Source organism: Ascidia mentula, chromosome 7 (genome assembly GCF_947561715.1).
Source record: "Ascidia mentula chromosome 7, kaAscMent1.1, whole genome shotgun sequence".
Classification (NCBI taxonomy): domain Eukaryota; kingdom Metazoa; phylum Chordata; class Ascidiacea; order Phlebobranchia; family Ascidiidae; genus Ascidia; species Ascidia mentula.
The window spans coordinates 1,230,978-1,258,019 of NC_138572.1; the positions used below are offsets into that span (position 1 = coordinate 1,230,978).

General features: G+C 38.6%; 2 protein-coding genes, 1 long non-coding RNA gene and 1 pseudogene across 3 annotated transcripts; 2 read left to right on the forward strand and 2 right to left on the reverse strand.

Annotated features, from left to right (window-relative positions):
* The first annotated feature begins 64 nt into the window (after nucleotides 1-64).
* On the forward strand, nucleotides 65-933 carry LOC145908398 (uncharacterized). Its single transcript, XR_014402991.1, has 2 exons — nucleotides 65-175; nucleotides 663-933. It is a non-coding gene; the product is annotated as an uncharacterized LOC145908398 (long non-coding RNA).
* Nucleotides 934-4,018: 3,085 nt separating this feature from the next.
* On the forward strand, nucleotides 4,019-6,723 carry LOC145908851 (uncharacterized). The gene is made up of 9 exons (XM_082996174.1): nucleotides 4,019-4,082; nucleotides 4,302-4,468; nucleotides 4,789-4,924; nucleotides 5,200-5,387; nucleotides 5,449-5,617; nucleotides 5,793-5,858; nucleotides 6,149-6,258; nucleotides 6,335-6,454; nucleotides 6,505-6,723. The coding sequence occupies exons 1-9, from the start codon at nucleotides 4,019-4,021 to the stop codon at nucleotides 6,721-6,723; spliced, it is 1,239 nt and encodes a 412-aa protein (XP_082852300.1).
* Nucleotides 6,724-8,515: 1,792 nt separating this feature from the next.
* LOC145909273 (acid-sensing ion channel 1-like) lies at nucleotides 8,516-18,010 on the reverse strand. Its single transcript, XM_082996631.1, has 13 exons — nucleotides 17,732-18,010; nucleotides 17,006-17,158; nucleotides 16,418-16,620; nucleotides 16,019-16,220; nucleotides 14,802-14,949; nucleotides 14,260-14,387; nucleotides 13,766-13,922; nucleotides 12,120-12,237; nucleotides 11,793-11,885; nucleotides 10,942-11,033; nucleotides 10,758-10,846; nucleotides 9,572-9,656; nucleotides 8,516-9,057 (listed from the first exon to the last, which is right to left on the reverse strand). Exons 1-13 carry the CDS (start codon nucleotides 18,008-18,010, stop codon nucleotides 8,516-8,518), a joined length of 2,289 nt encoding a protein of 762 aa, XP_082852757.1.
* A 4,910-nt stretch (nucleotides 18,011-22,920) lies between these two features.
* LOC145908852 (acid-sensing ion channel 1C pseudogene) lies at nucleotides 22,921-26,318 on the reverse strand (annotated as a pseudogene).
* Between the last annotated feature and the right edge of the window lie 724 nt (nucleotides 26,319-27,042).

Genomic DNA, 27,042 nt, shown 5'->3' on the forward strand with positions numbered 1-27,042 from the left:
GTATAGGTTTATAAACATATTGCATTTAATGCCATTGTGCAATTGAACGTTTTACGCAAGAAATGAATAACAAAGGCAGCAAGGACTTTATAAGCAGTCATGATTTAATTTAAAGCTTTAAGAAAGATGATCTTAAGAAACCTGCTCGTTTACAGCCTCCTTTGCTTGGTGCGAGGTAAGCATATATGTTGTGGGTTTAAATTTGCTTTTCCTGGTGTTACCTGGGCAAAATCTATAGGCCTGTTTGCGTTTATAAGTCACTCATGCAGCGACCTATATGGCGGAAATGTGTTAATCGATCAATTTAGGTTGCGTGGGGCGGACATTAACTTACCACCTCAAAAAGTGATAGCGTACCGTTGTGTTATTAATAACAAAATCGCAAGTTATGATGCTTGCGGATTCAAATGACTTCAGAGGACAATTTGCTTGACAAACAAGCACATCAAGTTTAGTTTTCAGTGCTAAGTTAAACATGGTTGGAGTAAGAATTGTTCTAATTCTAATCAGTAGCGTCTAATTTTGCCAGTCAATGACAAAAGTCCATTTGACGTAAGATGTAACACCAAATGTTTAGTAAGTCAAAAACTCCGCACAGTTTTAACAAACATTTTTCTGTTCTACCAACAGCCCATTCTAAACCGTTTGTTTGTCAAATACAGGATTTAGGGTGAGGCTGATCGGTCATCATGACATGAATGATGGGTGGAGTTTGGGCTTAATCATCCTCACAAGCATCTTCTTCCTTTTTGTCTTTCTCCGTGTACTGTGGTATTTTATATCAAAGTGCATTGAACGAGGCCTTGGCGCATGACCACGTGTGAAGAAAGGCACAAAAGAATGCTACATTGGTTTCCTTTATTTAACTCATTGTTGTCGCGGACTGAACCAGAATTAAAAACATTTGGCGCAAAATAAAATGCTGTTCTTTCATTAGGATCTGATACAATGTGATGAACTTAGTTAATACGTACAAAAATCGACTTGTAAATGTAACTCTGTGACACGTTTGTAATATTGCACAAATATGAGTTGAACACTAAAATATTTAACGTTGAAGGACCTATATGGGTATTAGATAGGAGAAATCCTGTGTTCAAGGCCCTCGGCTGTAATGCATCTAGCGACTGTTCCGCTTGTTTCCCAATGACCGTTGATGGGTCTTGTGACTTACATAGGGACCTGGAATTCTACAAAGTTGAAAAAAAAAAATTGCTCCTGGATGAGACTGTACAGAGCAAGGACTTTTTGGGCCTCCTGGAAGATCATATGACCAACAGGGGGGTATACCCAGCCCTTGGGGGAGGGCATTGACACTTTTTCAACAACTAAATTTGATGCCATCGCATAGAGAAGAGTTGGAACTTACAAAAAAATGCAAATGAGTGGGTAGTTGAACGATTCATTTTTCTGCAAAATCCAGTTCCATTTTTGGTTGCTCTTTTAACCAAAATATTGAGTAACCAGGGGGGCAAATGGCCCTAGGGGGGTGGCTAAACCATTTTTTCGGAGACTAATTTTGATCAAGATTTGTAGATATGAAATGGATCTTTCATAAAATCACAAATGATTGGACACTTAAACGATTCATTTTGCCACAAACACAGCCTGATTTTTTTGCTCCATTTTCAACATAAATTTCAGCAGCACCCACCAGCAAGTTACTACCTAATTGGAATAGCTCAAAACCACACTAAAACTGCCCCAAACACCTTAAAATTCGCCATGACAACAGCACGCACATGTGCGCTCATTCAACCGTAAATTTAACTTAATTGCGTCACTGCTTTGCTTGGTGATGCATGACTTTGCATTGTGACACAGGTCTACACGGTGGGCATTTCCCAGCACCAAAACTAATTTTCATAGAAATACCAATATGCGTCCTTCAATAGAAGGTCAATGGACCAGATTCCCAATTGGCCTAAGCCGCAAAGTATATGGGACATTCACCTATCACAATGTGAAGTTTCACACCTGGTTGATCATCGATCCCAGAGTTATGGCTGTTTTTGCCAACACCCCCTAAACAACAGAAAATGGCCTTATCAGCAGGGCTACAAGCAGTACAGCTAATAGGCAGAAAATGATGCCACCGACCTTAAGCGGTTCACATAAATTACACCGAAACATCATGCACCAGTCATGGCAACACCCATTTGTATGCACACATGCTCAATGACACAACAAAAGTTTCAATTAATCAATATTCGAGGCTAATTAGTCACATGCATAATGGCAAGAAATCATGGCTATCTCCAAAGCATGAAAATGACATGAAAAAAGTGCTGTTAAGTGGCCCACAAGACCTTGCAAAGTGTTTTGTATTGAAATTTAATGGCCCAAACACAATTAGGAACTACTGTACATGTCAACAAGTGCAGTACATACAGGAAATACATTGTTGGTTGCGGCAGTTTCAGCAGTGGGTTTATTGGAATCCTTTCGTCTGAAGTATCACCCACCGGCATTGGACCACTTCTTTCTGTGGCAATAAATACAGTACTTAGGCCACAAAATAATTATATTTCATGTATTATGACTAAACAAGATGAAAAAGCCTTTAATTCAAGATTTTGCAAAATAGGTCAACAAAAGAATGGATGCTGTGAAAGACAGCACATGCAACAAATGCCATGACGAATGAACAATACATTGCAAAAACTATGTGTTATAAATGACTCAAAATGTGTTGCGGAATGACAATAGAGGAAATGCCTGCATTTTAAGCTATATTTCAAGTTGTTTGAAAGCTGAAAGTCAAGCAACAGACCCCATACTTTATGTACATTAGGGCATTGAAAAAATTCATTTTTGTCACTAGGTGGCGACTGATGACTGGAGCTGGTTTAAAATCCTCCTATGATGTTTAACTTACATAAATAAACATATTTCAGTGTAAATTTAATGTCTATTTCACCATTTAAAAAATTTGACATTTCGCCTTAAGGACCTATATGGGTATTAGATAGGAGAAATCCTGTGTTCAAGGCCCTCGGCTGTAATGCATCTAGCGACTGTTCCGCTTGTTTCCCAATGACCGTTGATGGGTCTTGTGACTTACATAGGGACCTGGAATTCTACAAAGTTGAAAAAAAAAAATTGCTCCTGGATGAGACTGTACAGAGCAAGGACTTTTTGGGCCTCCTGGAAGATCATATGACCAACAGGGGGGTATACCCAGCCCTTGGGGGAGGGCATTGACACTTTTTCAACAACTAAATTTGATGCCATCGCATAGAGAAGAGTTGGAACTTACAAAAAAATGCAAATGAGTGGGTAGTTGAACGATTCATTTTTCTGCAAAATCCAGTTCCATTTTTGGTTGCTCTTTTAACCAAAATATTGAGTAACCAGGGGGGCAAATGGCCCTAGGGGGGTGGCTAAACCATTTTTTCGGAGACTAATTTTGATCAAGATTTGTAGATATGAAATGGATCTTTCATAAAATCACAAATGATTGGACACTTAAACGATTCATTTTGCCACAAACACAGCCTGATTTTTTTGCTCCATTTTCAACATAAATTTCAGCAGCACCCACCAGCAAGTTACTACCTAATTGGAATAGCTCAAAACCACACTAAAACTGCCCCAAACACCTTAAAATTCGCCATGACAACAGCACGCACATGTGCGCTCATTCAACCGTAAATTTAACTTAATTGCGTCACTGCTTTGCTTGGTGATGCATGACTTTGCATTGTGACACAGGTCTACACGGTGGGCATTTCCCAGCACCAAAACTAATTTTCATAGAAATACCAATATGCGTCCTGAAAGAAGGGTTTTTCTCAACGCACGTAAAGGTATTTAAAAGGCCGTGTTCGGGTTAGTAATGCAAATTAGACCTATTTTTAAGCGAAACGATAAACAACGAGGCGGTGTATTGTTGTGGTCCAGATATCAATTTGAATGCCGGAAATTATGTCCTTTAGCAGTTTCTTCTTTACATTCGCGAAATAGTTTGTGTTGAGCGTCGTGAGTTTGCGAGGTAAAAATTAATGAAGCCAGAAACATGAGAAGTAACTGCACTCAGCTACTCGTTTTCCTTCTGTGGTTTTGTGTTTATTGGAACAACGGTGAGATGAAATATTTCGTTTGACTTTAAAATTTTTCTTAATATTTGCCACAAGTCCGGAAGTTTTGTGTCAAAATGTACGGAAAATGGCAAATAGTCAGGACATGATAACTAAGTCATTTCATTTTTTCATGGGATTTTTAATATTTCGTGAGCACAGCTAGTCTACAATAAAGTTATTATGACGTATACAAGGCAAACACATGCTTACAAATCATAGGGATATGCTCGCAATGCGACACGCTTGGTTTTCCTTACGAAAGGACATATCGCATTCCTCTAAGAGCGACAAGATACAAGTTCCTCTACAAATCACATAAACACTCACATAACCACGTTTCGATATCTCCACTTCACGGAGATCTTGGACAGAACGGAACATGTACGGTAAGCAAGGATGGTAAAACGGGTTTGATTCAAAATCAGTGAAGGATTAAGGCTCTGCTGGCTCTAGGCCAAATTGTAACAAGTGGCCCTGAAAATACCCAGACATAATTCGTTCACCAAGAGTGAGAGTAAAAACGCTAAGAACACGCTGGCAAATTTATTAATATTCTTGCTAAGTCAAGTTTGTTTTAAAAATTACTTTTGTCGAAAGTTGTTGACCTTATTTGAATAATGGTAGACAGGCACCGCCCAGCATGGCTCGCTTTCACCAACGTAACTTGTCGAACAATAGCCTTCAAGTTGTACGCATGTTTTTACAGTTTAAAAGTAATGACAATCGCACAGAAAAGATTGTGGCAGAAATGGTGGCAAGCAAACTTATAACAAACACCAGGACACTGGACGTGGATTGCAAACTTGAGGGTTCAAGTAATTTTTCGATGAAAATAAGTGGACGTGAGTGATTGTTCGACTAGTTTAATAAGCAGTAACCAAGTTTTCTTTGAATAACAGTAGGTTGTCTAAACCAACTGGAAATAACATTTGTTGAAACATACTGCACAGTTCAGAAATGGTGGGTTGAATTGGACCACCTTTTGTCAGCGAAAGAATGGCCAATTTCTTAGTTACGAAAATTAGGGATACTAATTTAAGATAAATTGAACATGTCACACATAATTTGTCCCTATATAGAGTGAAGGTAACTACAACTAAATAAAAATGATTTTAAGATGGAAACCATAAGCAAAATCAACACAACATAACGAAGGAAGCAAATGTCGAGATATCGTCACCAAACTTTCCTCGGAATTATCCCAGCTATTCATTGTTTGAATGGAAACTTGAGAGCACACAAGGTTGTGACGTCAGTGTTAATTTTACATACTTCAATTTGAAGGACAATTGCGACACAGTGGAGGTAAGGATTGCCAGATATACCCACGAACTAACATTAATATGAACTTGAAACAAAATTACAGGTGATCTCAGACTCTTTGAAAGGACAGAGTTATGGTAAATGGACAGGAAAGAAAACGAGCTTTACTTTGGACACAAAAGAAAGTCCCATTTCCATCAAACTTATCACATACGGAGAACCGAGATTTAGGAAACGGAACAAGATTGGATTTAGTGCCATTGTATCGACCGGTTTGAAAATAAACTCATCTCAATTAAACATAAAATCCCCAACAGCAGGTTCTCCTAAAATGTCTATAAACAGACAAATTATTCCAAAAATTTCTCATATAATAAGTTACTTGAATATTGCTTGTATTAAACAGATTGTTTAACTTTTACATGACTTAATGTTTGCATGTTTCAGAATGCCGTCAACGCCACAAAACACTTCCAATATCAACAGGCAACGAAGACCCACAAAACATCACTGGTAATTAAAGTACATCAAAAAAGCCAATGCTTGTATTGAAATAATAACACCTTTGAACAATTTTTACATCGAAATTTTTATTCTGGTGTAAAAATCAAATCCCAAGGATATAGGAAAATTTCCATATTTAAATAAGCTGTAGCCTAAAATTAAAAAAATAGGTGTAGGATTTCCACCACGGTTTGGTAAGCATAGTTACGAAATTGCCATTCCTTGCTCCGATTTAAATGATTGCTTTAATACGCTAAATTAGGGCACTGTTAATAACTTTTAATTGGCTTTTGTTTCAGCAGTGGCAGTGAAACAATCATCCTCCGAAGGTGTTTATCGGAAATGTAACAAGTCCGAAACCTCTTGCAACAATTTGGCAACATCACAAAACGGGACGTTATTTTTTCTGGTAAATACCGTTGCTAAGACGACAAATCAAAAAACTTTGAGGTACACCTTAATGAATTGTTCTTGCTATATTTTAGATTAGCTGTAAGCATGCAATTAGCGATTTACAAATTCTTCTTCATGAAAAAGCGATAACAAAAGAATCAATTCAACAAATTCTTCGTAATGAAAACTGTAAACAGGCCAGCAGAATCGAGGTAATTTCCCTAAACCAATGATGGACTAATTTTAACACCATACGCTTTAGATTTCAACCATTAAAACTATGGGGTTTATTCTAATCATTGGCTCGATCAGTATCGTTGTGATCGCCGTGGTCTATCGGATAAGAGCAAAGCTGAACACATTCTTGGCAAACAAAGCTTTGTTAAAGCGCACCTCGTCGAGAGAAAGTGAGCACAGTCGAGCCATCAGTCAGTACATGGAACCTACCAATATCGACCAGAAATTTGAGAAGGAAAATTAACAATTATACACGCACATGACCGAAACCTGTACAGGACAACATTTACATGCGTGCACGAACAATTTTTATGTATTTTTGTTCTGTTCCTTGGCATTTCGACGAATTAGGCCTATATGGATATACGACTGTTGGCAATGCAAACCCCTTCCATGTATTCTGGTTTGTCAATGTAAATAAGTTGCAACAGCAAACCGAAATACTTCTTCTCTTGGTATTGTAGTAAAACTTACCGTTGTTATCAAAACAATTGACACAAAATTGGTGAATGTCGGTACAGATGTGAACAAGCAATTCAGCACAATGCTAGTTGTATGTATTTTTTCCCACTGGTAAGTGACAAGCTTTGGGTAAGATTTAGCGGTGTCACATAGCGGGGTGTATGTTTGTCTGGTGGGTGTATGTAGCCTATTCGAAAACGAATTTGGGAGAATTCCCTAAATAGCGTTCCAGCGGTAATTGCTTGTCCAGATGTTCCTTTCAAACAACTGTACAGATTTTTCAAAACTTTTGCAGTTCCTTTTTGTGAATACAAACCAACAAAGCCAATCCCTGATGATGTTTGCTTACAAGTTACTCAATGCAGATTATTTACAGCTAACCTTCAAAAATATAAAATTTATACCCACCCATACATAAGAAAAGACTCTTTGTAAATTTTGTTTGCAATTAAGGTTCCCAACATTTGTTTTTTCTCATCATGTTCGGGCACAAGGAACATATTTCTCAAACATTTTGGGAACACTTTTGGTTGATGGTTTCGTACTAGCACAAGATCCAATTGTGGTTTGAAGTGAAATCACATCAATGCAACAATCCGGGTCATTGAGTGTTCTGGACCTAAAAAAATAAACATCAGTTAGTATGCGGAAGTGCGACGTCATCTTTAAACCACAAGGTTAAATTCTTGACAAAAATCAACAAGTTCCAGCTTGGTGTTGGGAAATTCGCAAATAACCAATGGAAATATATTCATCGCCATTGTGCATCCAACCGTAAAATTCTTTCCACTAAAACAACTTTCTGCCATTTCACAACCAACAAATTTTGTAAGCAAAATCATCGTGTTTTCGCAATATCCAACCGAGCGCACCAACATTTCGATTCACACGTGGTTTAGAGGACACTGCAAGGTCACACGTACAAACAACGTGAGTCGCGATTGTTTTCATGTAAATACGGGAGTTCACATCGCGGGTAAACTTCAGTTTCAGGTAAAAAAGTTCATTCGGAACAGTTGCAAATGGTTCAATGAAAGGTCCTCATACGAACACATCGGGGTGTTTACGATATTTGGGCCAAAACAAATGTGAAAAACTTTCTTCGAATAAACATGTACCAAAGCTATACCAGAGCTCTTCTAACTGGGTTCCGCTGGACCCTAGTGTCCCGGGAAGCACTCCCTGGGGTTCCATACAAGTCCATAGTGTTATTAACAAATTCAAATACTGCGTTCATTGTTAGTGGAAAATACGTGTTTTTCTTTTTGTGTGACAAAAAATTGGGTTTAAAATATTTTGTTAACTACTAAGAGCACTGAGCTAGACTAGCTATGCAATTACATTGAACAGATGGCGCAAGTTACTTTCGAACTGTCCAAAGAAATATACATGTCAACATATTCTGCAAATACAGAGCAAGTAATATTTTTGATATCAGATTCAGAATTAGGACCGAACCCTTGAATAGGTTTCCCAAATCCGGACTTGTTCTTTACGAAAGTTTTGCGGCGTGGAAAGTTACCAACAATTCCGCAAACCCAAGCTTATTTGTCTGGATTATCCCACGTCCATTGTTAGTGAATATCAGTTTCAACTGATGGTGCAGAAGATTCGTGAAACTGATGAACCGGTGACGTCACAATAGACGGGTTGGTTAGAACCGACAAGGGGGTCATAGGTACTTCCCCCTGTCGGTGAAACTGACCCCCCAAATACGCCGAACCCCCGAAACCGGAGTCAGCTGGATTGGCCGCTGGCGGTTGACTGTGGTTGAATCTCGGTTTTCCATTTTCATTTCGCCAATCCCTGTCCGATGTGCGATACAAGTCATTATAACTCATGCTCGTCTCTTTGCCGCCGCGTGCGGACCGCCGGGATAGCTGCGCACCGTCGCTGGAGGGCGTAAAACGCTGCACTTTCTCTTCAGGTTTCACGTACTCCTCAGGCGGTGGCGGAAATTCGGAGGAGTTAAACTTGGCAAAGTTGCTGGTGTTGAATTCTTGTAGAGGCGAAAGTTTGTTGTTGTAAGCGCACGGGGTTTGCGGATCGTTGGGGAGTTGGCTCCGTTCCTCGCTCGTGTCGTTCTGACTCACCAGCTTGTAGCCGTTGTTCAACTCTACACAATATTGCATTTAAAATCATACACAATAAGAAATACAAATAATAAGCTGCTCAGTTGGTAATTGTGCCCTGGAAGGGGTTTAGGTGTAACAATATTCGACAAGTTTAAGCTGTGTCCTTCCGTTTCAATACAATTGAGTTTTCTCTGGAAATAAATGTCAGGAAAGAACTGTTGCTTTCTTGTAATATAATGGGGTACATGACCAGTCGTTTGTGTATTATTTGCACAATACGTTGTTAAGGAAGTGCGTTGGACTCCAAACAACAGTTTGTTTGGTATACACGAAAATTTGATTCAAGTAAAATTTCATTTTTCTGTGCTTAGATCGTGCAAGTTGCTTTTTAAAAATAACCCAAAACTCATTCTTCAATTGTAAAACAAAGTCTAATTCCACCAGCAAACCTTCAAAACACGTGTTTTCGTATCGCGTTTAATTTCAAGTTAAGACCAAGAATAATATGATACATGGTTTAATACCAAGAAATGCTATTAAACGTTGGTTTCGTACCACGTTGGTGTTGGAGTTCACGGCGGAGGGATTCGTTGGCAGCTTGTCGCCTCGCCTTTCTCAATTTCTTGCCCCACGTTTTGTCCTGCATAAAAAAAAAATCATTTCGCACGTGACGAGTTTAAGGTAACGTTATTTTAGCGGTCAAGTTTAAAACACAAAACACTGAAATAAATAGGAAGATATAGTTGTCGTTTTTAGGTGGTCAGACTTCTGTACAGTAACAAAATCTGCGTTTTTTTTAGATCTAACATCAAGTGATATTTCAGGGAAAGAAAACAACAGGTCAAGAATTTTTTTGTCCAAGAACAAATGCAGAAAAGGTCAAAAAAAAGCTCGAAATGCCAGGACAAGTTTTAGTTGAAACCAACGACCTTCTGCTTTCTCCAGTTTTGTATAATGATATCGATTTGTCTGCAGGAAGTTAAGTCGTCCTAATGCAAGTGACACAATGGGAGAAACGCACTCCCATATCTCGCCTAATGTACGCGTTAATGCGATTTACACAGGAGATTAGTAGAGTTCGAAACGATATTGTTTGGTGCGTTGTCATTGTATTGATTACGTCACACATGACATTTTGTCCGTCACATTTGACCGGGGTTTTCCCAACTAAATCACCAAGCCAACTAAATTCGTACAATGAATAGACAATAGCCTGTTTAATGTTTTTGTTGCTGCCAGGCATATTGCAACTTAATAATCTGTTCTTCTGGCAAAGATAAAACGTGACTTTATTCACCGACGTTTCGCCTGTTATTCAACAAGGCTTCCTCAAGGTAATGGTACCAGAACAGATTATTAAGTTAAAATAGCCTGTTTATATCACAATGCAGCGCGTTCCAAAGGGGTTTTCGCAGGATCGAAGAATCCTAATGAACAAATACGAAGCATTTCATGAGCTACTATCTCGTTTCAGGCAACAAACGCACGATAACGAAGTCCACACGAAAAACATACGGCTATTTTGGTTAAAAACCGCTTATCATTGTTTGGCGTTTTGGGGGTTCCTGGTCAACTTAAAACCTTGCAAGGTAGGCTTGCGGATAAAAAGGTTTGTGAAACACGACTATAATATTGCGTTGCTACCGCAACTAGGAATATTGTCTTTTGGAAATTTTTTCGACACAATTAAACATAGATTTTTTTGCAGTTGTTATGTAAACTTAATGTATACACATCAAACCTTGACAACTTCATAAAGGTAGTTGAAGAGTTCCAATAATGTGAGAATACTGGCACCGATGAATAATCCCATCTGACCTCCGATATCACCTACAGTTGAAATATTGTCACCCACCAAACAACGTAGAGTTACCAAGACTTAAATAAGCAACTGCTATTTAGGATGAAACGTTTCGAACGCTCACCGAAAAGTCCGGGTATTTCGTAGGCGACTTTTTGTTCAATGGTCTCGTAGTTAAGCGCCTCGAAGAAGATATTCAACTTGACAAAGTTTTCCCTGAAAGAAGCAATGCATGAATAAATCCACCCGTAACTGCGCTTATAAGTGGGGCGGAATAACGCAAAGCTGAAAGATAGGACACGAAATAATTCCCTAAAAGCTGATGCAAAATTCATTTGCAAACGATTCGATTGTTTTCACGGTTTTCACTGTCAAGACGTTTGCAATGAATTTTACCAACAATGAAAATTTATCTCGCCAGCTAAGAAGACATGCGGAAATCGTCTACATCACCAACCTGCACTGATGAGACCCTGCCTAAAACATATTATCAACTCCATTGCTACCTAGAAAGTGACGTCATAATTACGTATAAGCAGCCAGTCTATGTCGAGTCGATAATTTGGAACCAAACCATAACAGCTTATAGCTCAAGAGTTCTTGGCATACGTAAGATAAATGGAAACAATGGTCGTCTTTCGTGGATGATTCAAGAAGTCAACAGACCGTTTTATTGATCACAAAACACGTGTTTGACAAGAAATCGAACGCACAGTCCCACCAGCTGTGTTGTTGTAAATAATAAATTAGTCAACTCGCCGTGGGGCAGCGACCTCGTCTAGTATTTTGTCGGGTTTTGTTGTAGAGTTCAATAAAAAAGTAAATCAAACAATTTGGCATCGAGAAAAAATTTCCAACATTCCCGTTTAACGTCACAAATTTACATAATTCAAACCAATTTCTTGGATGCAAATTCGACGCCAACATGAAAATGTACGTGAAAGAAAAAAATGTCAGTGTCAAGTAAACATCTACCTGACGTAATCCTCCGACTTTCTGTACTTGTAGGCGAGATAGCTGAGGGCTTGTGTGCTGGGTAAGCGCAACATTGAAGTCTCCAAGTTGTATCTAAGACAAATACACGTGAATTACGTCAACCTTAATCATGTTTTTCACATGCAGGTTGAAGAAGAAAATATGTTTGTGGAAAAGCGATATGTTGCGAACAACGACAAGTAACCTTTATCAAGCTCGCGTAACATGATTCATGTTGTTGTTCTGATTCAACTTGATTTGTCGCATATTATTTTCAACTACTGTTGCTTTTCACGAAGGTAAATTTAATTAAAACAGATAACAAACCTGGTTACTTCACAGGGCGTCTCACAAACACATATCTTATCATCTTCTTTAACGAGATAATCCAAAGCTTTGTCCGCACAATTCCTGTATTGCTCCGGATTGCAGAAAGGGGCATCTCCTGTAGAAATTTAACAAAAAAATCAAACGGGAAAATTTTTTAGGCAATGGACGCCAAAGGGCGGCAAGGAAATCGATGGGCTTTATGTAAAACCACCTGTCACAAATCGTGTTTGGCCTTTTTCAATTCAAATGTCAACAGTACTTTCTGTGCGCCATTGAACATTAAAAACCGCAAACAATTTTTTTTTGAGATGGTTTTAAAACATTGAGTCGAATGTGGAAGGGAATATTTAGGTTTATGTTGCAGAAAGAATGTTAATATAAACGTCAGACCCTTAGAGTGCCAAAGCAGGACAATTCAGAAAGAATGTTTTTATGGATAACATTAGGGCGAGCTCATACCGAAGCTGAAGTGCTACTTGCGGAAAAGGAGAAACTGTGTCTAAAGCCAACTGACCAAAGACCTTACTTAATCACAGGGTGTTGACAGGTTGCGTTAACATCAAATCATTGGATTGAAAAATTGCATCTTTCTCATTGTAAGGGGGTTAAAAAAGTAACAGGGAAAGCTAAGTAGGTGCCAGGAGACGCGAAACGTCAATAAGTTTCGATCTGCCCTCTCGGGCGGCCGGTTGGTTGCCATTTATCAAACCCACAACTTGTCAAAAATCTCCCGGGTATCAACGTCAGCAGGCAGAGGTTTAACGATTGTGATTCGTACGAAAATACAAACCAAAATACTCGGCCACTCCTCCGCACAACGAAAATAAACCTCATGACCAGACTCTTTCCGTATCTTTGTGAAGTAACTAATAAGTTACACGGGCGGTGTCGCGCGAAAACGTCACATCTCATTAGAATAATTTCGGTTGGTTTCATTGGAGCGCGAACATCTTGTGATCGTTGCTGTTTCCTTTGTTATTATCCGCTACATTTGGTCTGTGCTGTACCACTAACAACTGCATATCCAAGTGTCTGACATTTTGGCCCGTTCAAGAAGCACAAAAGACCATTAAGTTTGGACACTACATGTTCTAACACCGCTAAGGATTTACGACAACAGATTCATGCGACCAGTTGCACAATGTATTCTGGGTGCATTAAACAGGCATATCGTATGAATCTGATTATTCTTACAATGATAAGCAGGAGCTGTGTTTCTCAATCAGTTTTGAACCACGCGTAGTTTTTAAATACGTCACAAACTTACTTAAAAATATGGTCCCAAAGCACCGTTCAAGCTATCGGATGTTATCTACTACAGAAGAAAAAAAGGCAAAAACACTAGGTTAGGACAGAGGTCGGTACCTCTAACCCACCAAGGAGCCAGTTACACACTTTAGCACTTAAATGAAACAAAAATAGTCACAAAACTAAGTTGGCAGGGTATATTTTGATACTTTTAATCACATGAAACCAATTAAAAGCCATATCAAATGGTGAAAGGGCTACATGCGGTTCCAGAACCACAGGTTGGCCACCTTTGGGTTAGGGCAGCAGCCAAAACGTTTGAATACGGGAATCATATGGACAGGTGGTGGAATGATAGTTTTATGTTCAGAAGTACCACATGGCATGAAACTCACCTGGCATATGGACCATCCGGCAGTTACAATTGCTCATTACGAATCTCGTCTCGCAAGTTATTCGACAACCGGATATGCTGTAGTTGTCAAAATGAGCGTGGTATGATTTGTCGAAATCTTTTACGCAGTTTCCCCAGGGTGATGGTAGGAACGTTATCTGGATAATATAAAAAAACACATTCATTTGTAAACTTACTTGTGATTTGAAGGGGAAACGTTCTTAAAACACTATTCACAAATTTACTCAAAATTTCGAAAAAGGCCGAATCGTCTCATATAAATAAAAACATTTCTATGTTTTCAGGAATATGGGACAGTGTTTTTGTTAACTGACACTGAAAGTGAACTTATTAAGGTCCAATGAAAATACCCCATGGTTAAATTATTCTATACAACAAATTTACTTTGTCCTAGACTGTTATTGTGGCTGATCCAGCTTGGCTGCGATGCCAATGAAACTTATGATTGTAAATAAAGTATGATATTGTGAGTACCCTCTGTTCTTGGGTGGCCACAAGACTCTGAAAACCGGGGGAAACCCCAAACCCGAGTTCGTGTATGAATGGTGGTTCCGACTGAACATGTAACTGGACTTTGAATCCTGCCTCGACCGAAATCTCGTCTGTAAAAGGAAAATTTAACAATAAGGATTTCTACAAGGGATTGTTTAGGAGGAGGTGGAAATAACCCGTGAACTTGACCTCAAAATATATAGAACCAATGAACAAACAGTGCAAACTATGATGAAAAATTCCAGCAAAAAGCTTGTAATTAGCCAAAACAGTTAAACGCGCATGCTGACAAGATAGTCTTCACCAAAGCACACGCTCGGGTATTTAGCTATTAAGATCGTTTTCAGCAACATCAAAGCTTCACTGATGAGACCCACTAGACCAAAAACAGTGGCCCTGTCTATGCCTCATTATAAAAAAACATATTAGTGGCTCTATTGTTCGCACACATAAAAGTTGATGAAATGAAACGACATGAGGTTATAAGAAGTTTCGAGAAAATGTGAGAGTGCATGTGGCCTCACCAGTCTCGTCCCATACAGGCATGTATTCGTTCTGCTGCGTGTCAAGAAGTAATTCTAAACCATTGTCAATCCCGCCCTTCAGCGTCTTTAAAGGGTCGTATTTTTTTCCAGAGTTGAAGGTGTAGCACTTTCCATAACGCGTGAACACCTAAAACGTATTTGCGCGAGGTTACAATACAGTTGAGTCGTCAAATGGTTTACTGTCCTTTGAAAAATAAGTTCAGCGGCGTTGAAATACAAAAAATATTGCAACTACCAAGTATTTTGACATCAGTAAGTTTTTTGTTTAAAACATCAAGAGTCCATCGTGACTGGAAACAATAATGCTACAAAGCAGATTGCTAAAACTCTTATTCAGCTCAATTGCGAGCCTAAAGCAAAGAGTCGGAAAAGGAGCATGTCTGTTCAGTTAAATACAATGCAAGCTCTTGAGCTAGAGATTAAATTAACGTTCTTTTTCAGTCTTAACTTCTGAAGAAGTCACGCCATAAACAACACAGGTAGTCATAAAAAACGGCATGATTAATGCCAAACTCATCATGCCTAAAGTAAATGTATTTTCTCCATGCCTGACAAAAGTGTCAAGCAAGTTTTTGAATAAACCCTAAAAAGAAATTCGCTACATGAGTCATGAGTAAAAACAACATAAATTTTTCATACAGCAGGAATTTTGTTAGAATGTTATCGAACATTCGCGACCGATTTTTTAACCTTCCGCTCATTAGCTGTGCCACATAAAGGTGACAAATCGACTGTTTCTTTCAATAAAAACTTTTTGTTTTCAATTTGGGAACTCCTGAATTGATTTATCGGTTGTTTAATTACAGGGTGGTTAAACCAAAGGAAAAGAAATTAAAAAACTATTGACTTCGACGTCATTTTAGACGGGAAATTATGTATAAAATTGTAGTGTTTGAAGATGCAATGCGTTTATGAAAAAGTGAGTTTGCCATGTTTTGGGTTAACCCTGTTTTTGTGTGAACCACAAAACAAGGTTGTATGCACAGAATGTGGACACTTTTAAACATCATTAGTTGGAACTTCAATCTTGTAGGCAGATTTGAAGAACCAAAATGACTGTTTTTTTAGAAAGTTATATTTTGTTGCACCAAACTTTGAAAAAAAAACAGGTCGAACATTTGGTTAAGTGGATTTTATTAAAGCGACCACTTCAAGCTTTCACAAGCAGGAACAGCAACTGAACGAGTCACCCTTACCGTGGTCCAGTCGTCGTACCGAGTACATAAAGTTCCTCTGTACTTGCAATTCACTACCATCTCATCCACTCTGTGGCCCGTGCGATCGTAGAACTCAGACATATTGAAATTGTTCACCAAAGGTTGGTACTTTTTACGGTCTTTCAGGATGGGCCAGATTTTACGTTTTACCGCAGGCCAAGTTCGGTTGTCACGGAACTGCCTAAAAATAGTGGCAACTATCTTAACAAAAAGATTTAAAGGCGATTAGCAATACATTATAAGGGATTATCAGTAACTACATAATTCGTCAAGCTTTGACGACATCATCGGTTTTAATCTCTGTATATTTTCGTGTTACAGAAGTGGGTGTTATTTATTCTCTTACTCTCTGAGGATTGAAGGTTAAAGTCGCGGTACCTGCTCTTAAGTAAGTAATCTTCGTTGAAAAGTCTCAAAATATCTTTTCCCGTATGAAAATAATCATCAGTGGAAACCGCACTCAGGCGAAACGAATTCAAATTACAAATGGTGACGGCGGGAAAGTTGATCTCTGTTGCTTCTTGTTCGTCCAGTTTCGTAACATGTGGTCGGGAACTATAGTAAGTGTACCGGTCATAAGCCTGCAAAAGCATACAAATTGGTTTCTTCTCTCATAACCGCGGTGTAAATGCCTAAAAATGGGAAAGCAGCATTTATGGAACATTGGCCAAAACCGGCCATCAAAACACAACAATAACAGCTTTAAATTGTACATGGCACCGTACAATTTTTATCGAACAAAGTTAAAAAATAAATGGTAATTTTATATTTTCTGTTCGTGATCAACCACTTTGTAGGGTGATAAACGCAGTTAAGTGAATAAAAAGTCACGTATCATACAAAATATAACGACGTTAGACCGAAAAAAAATTAAATGTTATTTTAAAGTAAGCTTCACATGAAATCGTGCATGGAAAGGACAAGGGAATTTGTCTGAAGCATACACAAACCAATAAATCAGTTTACCTGAAACAGAAAGAAGAACAAGGAAGCTGTAAACGCGATCGCCCAAAGCGCTTTACGAAAGGTGAATCTTCCATTGGTAAAAATATGGTTTATTCCGTGCAACGTCGAGTTTGCAGCAAAAAACACAAAATCCGAAGGCTTTGGTTGACGATCCTGCTTTAAAGGCTCATGTTAATGTGTGTTGTAAAAAACAAACAGCGGTTTTTAATTTAACCCAACTTTGCAGTTTCTGCATTATTGTTACATGTTTTACGTATTTACTACTTTTATGCATGTTGCAGATATTTGTGATGAAAACTTCTATTTAATGAAGTTTTGGTTGCGCAGAGGACAGAAGTTGAACGTGCTGGTGAATGTTTGGAGAATTTCAAATACTGCATGCCAACTTAGTAACGATTATTATGCAAAGCAAAGGAGCGGGACAGTTGGATTATTTAAAACTAACTTTTCGGGGAGAAATTGAAATTGATTTTCAGACATGCTTCAAATAAAGTTTTTGTAATGACTTCTGGATTGACAAACCCGCAAAATACAAATAGGAAATTTAAATAATGTTGGTTTGTAAATATCAGCGAGTCAGACCTATCATTAATATAAAACGTATTTTCCACCAAGATGGCTTCATGCAAAAAAAAGGGCGGCTTGGGGAGTGCAGCTTGCTGAGATGAATTCCCTTAAATAGGTTGGCAGATGCATGAAGCGGTAGAAGATGGTGTTAACACTTACTTCATCATAATTGCTTGATCGTCTTGACAGTCTGACTTCCCTAGAGACCGACTTAGGAGGCGAAGCTTGTTCCATCGCTATTTGCTGGTCATGCGCCATATGGGGGGAACAGAACGTCTCCACTGAACAGGATTTGCAACTTTCAGGTCTTGAGCTATTACGGTGCCTGGCGTTGTTAACAGTTCTTGGAAAGGTGTTACTGTTGCCTTCGTAAGGTGGCATATCCACGTACAAACATTTTTCTGATTCTATTGTGAATCTATCTCCAGTGGGTTCCATGCTTTTAAAATATCGGGCCTAGATACCTAACATAAATGTCATGATAATCTACATAATAACTAAAACACACTATTCTTCTGTCTGCATAAACTTTATGTTCACAAACCGTTCTCTCGAAACATTATTAACTTGAGGTGCAAACCTACAAAATATCTACTATACAAAAATCTGTTTGAATCAGACACGGACGATTCTTACGTTAGGAAAATATATTTGTCTTGAATTCGAAAGCTGACTGATTTTAGCCTACGGAAAAACACGTTTCCATCTTGCTTGTCTATTGAAATCACACATAAACATAATATTTTACATTCCGAGAAAGAATCTGCGAAGCGCCGCTCGTAGCGTCCATTTAATCGTTATAATCTGAACCATAACGCCGTAGATCAACCAACCGCTCCTCGCTCTGTCAAATGGAAGAAAAATTACGACTATGAAAGCGCCAAACGCGGTCCAAACTCGCAGGAAAAAGAACTAATCGATCGATTTCGACTTCGATCGACTCCTAGGGGCAGAGAAAACTGAAATTGTCAAATAGCTTGTTTCTGCTCATATACCAGGCAACATTACTTTTAATCAGCTTTCAAACGCCGAATAAGGGTGCGATCTTCCCAGGTAAGAGTTCAATTACGAGCTATTGTAAGATATCACAAAATATTCAATTTATTAGTTGCTACACCGCAATTTCGTTTGCAAAAGTCTTAGAATCCGCAAAGGATATTTAACTTATTTGCTTACTCATAAAAATAAAACAAGAAAAATACCCTTCTACAACATGACCTATGACGTCATTCATCTCCACGAAACAGTGACGTCATGACAAATGCGTTTCAAACTAGCCGCGTGGTAGAGCAACCCTAGTCGACCGCCAGGGTCAAACTTGAATCAAGGTTAGATTTTTAATGTAGTTTAAGTGACAGCGACGGTGCAATGGAAAATAGAACCAGTATAATTTAATTCATACAATCACACGCCCCTATTCCTCCCGGGATGAATTAGTTCCATCTGTAGGGCGTTTCAAATGCAAGGTAAGGCAATAATTTACAGTGATCTGATTAAAATCTGACAGATAGTTGGGATAAGGTGCTTTTAGTGCAGTGTTAGGTCCCAAATCAATAATAAAACCAGTCTAAACTCCAAGTGCTGTCCTTGTCCCTGACCTGTTGTTTCGTAGTTGGTGCCAACGACCAAAAACTTCAAACTACGGAACGGAATGCCCACAATCTGTAAATGAAAACCTTCACAGGACGAACTTTGTGTCATTTTGCCATCGGATCTGATATAAAGTTGAATTCTCGTTTCGTCGAACTGCAATTTACCAATCCCGTTTTTAAAGAATAACACGTATAGGCCATTTTAAAAAATGGAATAATGATTAACATGTGATTAAACAATAAAAACTGGATCAATTTAAAAACCAAAGGCCTCTGGCAGGCTGTCGATCGCACACCGTATCGTTATAATTATACGTTAAATTTCACAAAGCGATCTTTGGACAGCTCAGATGGATTAACATGTTTCGTTATGTAACCAAACAGGACCTGCATTAAAAGTTTTCACGGGCTTGGTCAAAATTCTTAACAAATTAAAGCTGTGCAAAAAGGGGTCAACGTGTACGAACACCCAATTTCGCTGAGAATAGCCCACAGTTTCTTTCAACAATCAACACAAGATTCGTTTAAGTCATATGTTTTAAGTTTCTGACTGCGTCTTATAGGCAACCTGAGCTCTGGATTTTCATTAATATTTCATTCGCCTGCTGGGCCGTTGCGAAGCATTTAAATCGAGAAATAATAGAGCGGTGCGATTGGCCGAAGCCAACAGGGATAATCCAATAGGAATCGATCGAACACGCGCGATACAAGGATTGTGTTTCAGTACACAAAGTCGGCGGAGCGTAATTGCTGAAATCATGGAGCCCAAGTCAGGGGGCGTTATTGTAATTAACCACACATGGTGACGTTCATGCTGTCAGCAACTCACCCTCTTACCAAACAATTAAATTCGCATTGGGGTTTAAGCGGGAAAGAGGATTTAAAACAAGGAATTCATGAGTAATGTCGCCGACCCGAAAAGCATGACAATAAGTAAAAAACAACTCAAACGATTATTTAACTTGACGTAGTTCTCGTTTACACCCAGTAAGTCCAGCAGCAATTATTGAGACTATGTTATAAGGCCAAAGCAAAGAAAGATTGGTTCTAATTCCAGAACTAAATGTGTTTGTATTGCTTCTCTTGTCAAACCGGTAACTTTTCCTCACAAAAATTTACATTAGGAAGTTTGAGTTCTCCAACAGTCTTCCCTCTATGCAAATGTAACCACCGTTCAATGACTACAAGAGTCTTTCTTCGTCTAACTGCAGGCTTTTTTATCATGTCGTGAGTCAAACCAACGTGATTCTGGGTCATAAATCACAAGACGTCTAACGCGAGCAAAAAATCAGTAGCGTCACCTAGCTGTACACAAAGACGAAATAAGGTAGCCACAAGGTGGCAACAACAACTCTGAATCTGTGAGTTTCCACAAACAGTAACAACTAACCACAAGGTCAAAAGCACCAGGTCAAGACAAGCACATTGGGAAAAAGGCAAAATCACTGGTGCATACATTGTGTGTTATTTCTTAAAGGGGAGGGGCACCACTTGGACATAATAGTTTAACATATCCCATGAGCGCTTGATGTCAATAAACCTGGAAGCAAATTTTCCCTGACACGGCGTTGGGGCCTGTGCTGAATTTAGTATGGTTTAAAACAGGGGTTCTCAAGGGTGATCATGAACCCCTTTTGGTCTACAGTGACCAATCGAGAGGGTCGACAGGAATTTTCCAAAAAAAAACACTTTCGTTGCTGATTTGGTCGATCAGCGTTAAAGATAATTTGGCTGAAAGCGATATAAGGTGCTGTCTTGGTTAACGTGTAATAAAAACGTTTTACTGAGTAATAGACAGAGTTTGGTAAAAAGTTGGTCCACGGTACCAAACGATGTTATTTCAAGCAATTAAATTTTAATTTTTATATATTGGTGTCGCCGGCACAATGCCCAATCGGGGGCCAGATTCTACTGAAACTGAACAATAAGCTCTTCCGAAAAACATTTAACGACTGTAGGCAGAAAATATTTAAAATCGTCTAAAAAAAAAGTGATTCAATCGACTCGTTGAAGCGAATAATTTCACCAATGATCAGTAAAATCCACCAGCAAGCTAATGTAATTCGAAACCTCCAGTCAATAAAATCGATTACCTTAGTTTTCGTTTAAACTAATGAGGAGTTGATGTAAAAAGTGACACCTTTGGTATCGACCTTAAAGAAAAAAAAACAAAAATCACATTGCCTGACCTCGGGGTGAACATCAGACAATTAAAGATCAGGGACATCACAAGATTGACTGACGTTGGCAAGAAAATGTAAATAAATTTGGCCCGGGTTACTGCTTCACAGGTTTCCATAATTCGGAAATTATCCGGGTTCTTCACGCAGAGATTCAAAACCTGATTGGGGCGAAAACTTGGCAGTCCAGTAATATTTACCAAAAAGTTGCGTCAACATTTCGAGAAGTTTTTTTTCGGGTTAACAGAAGCCAAAACCGCCACGCGAACAAGACCACCAGCGATCAATATTAACGAAATGAACCAAGAAATTTTAAATCCGTGCTCTTGCCGCGCGAGTAACTTGGCTTAAGATTGTCAGTTTGTGTAATTAAACAAGATATCCTTAGGTTAAGCCATAACCTTTTGCTAAGCTCGAGTGAAATTAATGAGAAACCTGTGGGTCGCAAGGGATTTGGTTTGATAAGAAAACGGCCCATTTGCCGTATGTTGCGAACAACGTTTTGCTTTTTACTGGGCCGGGCACTCATTTTTCATCAGGCTTTTAGGCCGTTCAAACACTGCTTGCAATCATGTAGTTAAAGCAGTGTTTCTACCCATGTTTTAGGCAAGAAAACATGATTCTTCTTTTTATTGCGTTGTTCTGCGAAATATACAGATTTGTCAAAAATACCGGTTATCGTAATGTTAGGCTGCGATGACTTTACCCAGCGTCGCCGCAAGCTTTGCGGTGTTTGTGTCAGTAGTGTTTTATTATTTTTATTTACAAAACAGCAGCAACGCAAAGTTATTTTAATTAAGTAGACCAAAGGTTATATTTATCTGGATGTCGGGGCAACACCATCTTTGCATAATGTTTAACATCTGTATTGATTTATTATATTTAGTTAAGTTCTACTTGTAGCTTGGAAGGTTTAAATGATAATTACGCAAAAAATCTTTCCGTTTCGCCCATTTCTTGTAATACAGAGCAGGTACACGGGCAAATAGTAAAATTACCTCCGTGAACCACGTATGGTTGCAGATGCTCCCCCTGTATTTGCAGTTCAACAAAATATCCTCGATGTCGTGACCAGCCCGGTGATAAAACTCTGACATGTTGAACTCCCCGTTCGGTCTGAACAAAAATCAAATCATTTCCTTTTTTGCGCGAATGACAACAACGTAAATGAAGAACGTAACACAGAAATAAAATACCACGAGTTCAGATAAAACCTTCACCGAGTCATTGCACAAACAAGTTTTTTTTTTTTTTTCAAGAACAAAAGTAACTTAACTGTAAGTTGAAACTGTGTGCTATGACCAACTTTCAGTTGCAACCTTTATTTAATAATTCGTTTCAAAGTTTAGGTGACATTTTCAAGGTTTTTAATAAAACTGTTTCAAAACAATCATAATGTCGTGTGTTGGTCGGTGACGTTTAGAGGCCCTAAAAATGACTGGAATTGACGGTTCCGATATCTCCACAACTTATCAAGAACTTGTTTACGGAAAATTACGTTTCTGTAAGCACCTAAACCTAATGAGCGCAACGTAACTCCAAGGAGAAACCGTAAAACATTTTCAGATACGAAATCTTACATAAAATTTCCGCCGAAGTCGGACAACCAGTCCATTCTCTGCATGACTCCGTACAATCTGGGGTGATCCGCTTGGTTGTAATATTGTGGTCTGATCAACGTATCGTTTTCGTCCAAGAATCCGAGTAGTCGACCTTAGGTATAGAACATTCATCATATTCGGAACGAGCTACGATTTATTACTGAGTCATTTGCACATCTGTTAATATAGAAAACCATTTATCATGTAGGGAAATCTATTTCAACCACAAACTACTGACACACAGCTAACGGATGGAAATCCAATTGTGAACTGTCAGTAGAAATACCACAGATTTGTTCCGGTCTTCCCACCAGTTTAAATCTGTCAATCTGTGGCTGGAGATGCAAGTTTGCCCTCTTACTATAGTTACGACTTGCAGTGTTTAGAATAAAGCTTCACAAAGCCATAGTTTCACAACATACAGTACATTTCTACATAACCAAAATCGGCGTAGATATGTGAAGGTATCAGGTATGCTCTCTGTATGGGAATTGCCATATAAATAAAGGGATCAATTCTAAATCCTGGTAGCAGCAAAAAAGTAACATCTGTGACATATGCCAATACGCGGAGGCATGTGACAGCTGAGTCATGCAGTAATTGCATAATTTGACGCAATCTATATTTAACATTACGGTATTTTTTGCAACCGGATTTTATTTTGAAACAAAGCAACACGGCAAGAAAAGTCCTGGAAGCAGACACCGAGGAATCCTCAACGGGAACAGGAAACTACAAGCCGTGAACACTTGTTGGAAGCCTTAACGTTTGCTCACAGATTGATGCTGATAAATAATTAATGGTTGTTTGTCGAATACGGAAACCGTCCAACTTAGGTTCCTGTTGGAAGTAACTTTCTTACTAGTTTTGTGATTCTAGCTCTTAAATGTTGATGTCCCAATACAACAATATTCCATAATTGTCATTAAATTCTTTTTTTTTTCAACACGTCTATAGGTTTTTACTTCACAAAATTCCAAGCCACATCGCGCGAAATGGCAAAAATCAATAGTAAGTAAACTGTGGAAAGTCTCAAGTTTGTTTGATTCGCAAACTGGATCAGCGAGGGGCAAATGCTACTAAAGTTTAAACTGGTATTTTAACAAACCACTTACATAGAACGAAAATCATGTTTGTTGTCGAGGCTGCCCAGGAATAACGTGAAGTTAACTCAAAAGCTTGCCTGGCAAATAACTTTTTTGCTGAATATAACAAAACGTTTTTTTATAACGCTGAATGAAAACAAACCAAGCATTGGTTTCGCAAAATACAACAATAACCTCAGCTCGGGTTGGACCCACCAACTTCGTATAATTAATATCTGACATAAAATAACTCAAAACATCGCGGTTTAAGCTCTGTGTAATTACCCAACACACCATACCTACAGGGAGAACTTACCGACATGAAAAACGTCGTTTTGGGTCAGTTTGGAAAATCTCAATTCGTTGACGTTGCAAATCGTCACAGCGGGAAAACTTAAATTTCCAGCTGTGACCTCATCAATTCGAGTCACGTGGGGTGAGTTCAAGTAATAGATCACGCGGTTGGAACTCTAGAACAAAAAACAATGTGAAACGATTGTTTGCCTTATGTGGTTACAATTTACCTAATGAGGAAAACAATTATGATACTGGAGGGTGGAAAAAAGGGCGGCCAGTGTATGCCGCATTGCATCTGGCGGTCCATACCCAGCGAAAAAAAAAAAAAAATACCAACAAGTGAAAAATATTAAACTGGATCCTTGAAAATTGTGCAACACAAATATAGGCAACTTATAACTAGAAGCACCGACTCCCTTTCGCAGTAGTACAGCATAACTTGCCTGATTTCAACATAAGCACGGCACTACTAGCCTATGAGATAAGCCGCGGCCTATAAAGTTTTTCGTCCAACCGTTTGTGGGGCTTACAATGCAATCGATTTGCATCACGACATTAAAAATTAGGAAAAGAATAGTTTTTCTAAAAACCACAATGGGACGTTCTAATTGAATTCATATTTGTGTTTGTGTTTTCAAGTAATCACAAACAGATCACAACGCAATGATAAATGTTTAAATTAAAATCAGGCAAGTTTTGACAAACATCATTGTTGGAGATCCTGCGCTTTTTAATGAAAGAGCCATGGGACACAAATCCTCTGTAAATCACCGTATATAATTGTGTCTGGTGAGAATTTTCACACCAATCAGCGAGGCCCTTAATCCCCTCTAAGGCCTTCAATATTTCAGAGTCTTAGTAAGTGTGTCAATGATTGAACCCTTGGGCCTAGGTTGATTAACTATTGGTTTAATGAACAGACAGAGGTTAGGTCCCAGGATATTGCACAACACAACGACCATTTTCAAATCATATAAAAGTGTGTCATGTGTAATGCTTTGCATACATGTATTCTCCATTTGAAGTTCCCCCACAGAATTATAGTTGTGGTTATAATTTCCATTCAATTGATTTATGGTTGGTTATGGAATGCATTTAAAACGCCAGCAATACTCGTCACTTCAAGTAATTTGTTTAAAACGTTGCAAGATAGAACTTTGTATTTATGCTGATTAGACCCTGCGGACTTATGTCACTGCTAGGCAGCATAGAAAAAAATAACTCGCATGTTGACATTTATCATACATTCCACGCTTGGTTATGTTACACTCATTAGCAACATTGCATATATGCGTGTTCCAATATCGCAAGTTCCAACGCTCTGGAAACAAAAGTTCCAATACATCCACATTATTATATTATTGCAACAGAAATAATAAATAAGTGTGAAAATAATTTTAAGTCTTGACCTATTAGGTCTAATCAGTGGAGCTTTGTGGTGACAATACGACAATCTTGCCCGCCAAACGGCCAGACAAAGACTTTTTTGTGATGGTCAAAGGCACCCGCTGTGTACAGGGCTAGATACAAACAGCCCACTTAAAACACAGTAGTGGCTCAATTGCTAATATACGCTTATAGAAGTAATAATGATTGCACATGAAAACATATACCATGAAACTTAAATAATCTCCATTAAACGGAATGTTAAATTTAAGCAACATTGACAGGAGGGCTCTGTTAAGATTCCAAGCTTAATGCATTTACAGTGCGTGGCCATAATTCCGACTAACCTGTAGTAAAAATAGTGTGAAGCTTGTGAGAAACGCCACCGTCCACGCGAATCTTCGCAAGGAGGAATGATGCAGAGCGAAAATATGGCTAAATCCATGAAGAGTCGAGGAAGCAGAGAACACGTGGATGTTGGACGGTCGGGTTGATTCCTCTGAATCATCGCTACTTACGCTCGACTCGTCATACTTGTATCTGTGCTTGGTTGAACGGTCGGGAAGTGACGCAAGTGCAAGGTCCGGTTTATTCTTTCCCCCCATTCTTTAATACAGAGTCTGACATTCGCCTACAGCCTAAACGAAAGAAATCTCTTCATGTGCCAGATTACATAACAGTTGTAGCTTCTTTTAAGTAAAGTAAACCTTGGTTTCTATTTGAAAACTACTTCCAAGGTTAACTTGCTATAATAGAAAAATCCCAGCTTTACAGTGAACTTGAAGCATCCAAAGTGTAAAAGGCTGTTTCCTTTGACGCCATAATGGACGCTTTGACGTCGTCCATTACAAGGAATTTCCATTACAACTGTGGACTTTAACACCACAGACTGCATTAAATGTTACACACTTTGCCGCAAACATGCTAAGAGTTTCATCATATAGCTTCGAAACACCCACGTGTAGGTTACGTTTGCTCAACTGCATATTTTATATCTCAAGCTATAAGAAGAAAGTGAATCATTGACTTTTAAACAAAACTACTAAAATTAATACATATGTAGTATAAAACGCATCTTTATCCACTTATTATCGCGACAATTTGGTAGGAGCCCTCTCTACAACTGCGCAGCAGATATTAGTTCTAAATCTCATTTTCTCAAGTTTACTGTGTGATAAACAGAGGTGTCTTTCCAACAAAACAAACGTATCTTCAGGAAAGACATTAACGTTATCAAATAAAGACAACAGAAGACACAAATATCTGTAACGGCAGCGCTCATCGATTTGAAGCTCCAGAAGAACGCAGACATCTGCAATCACAACCATC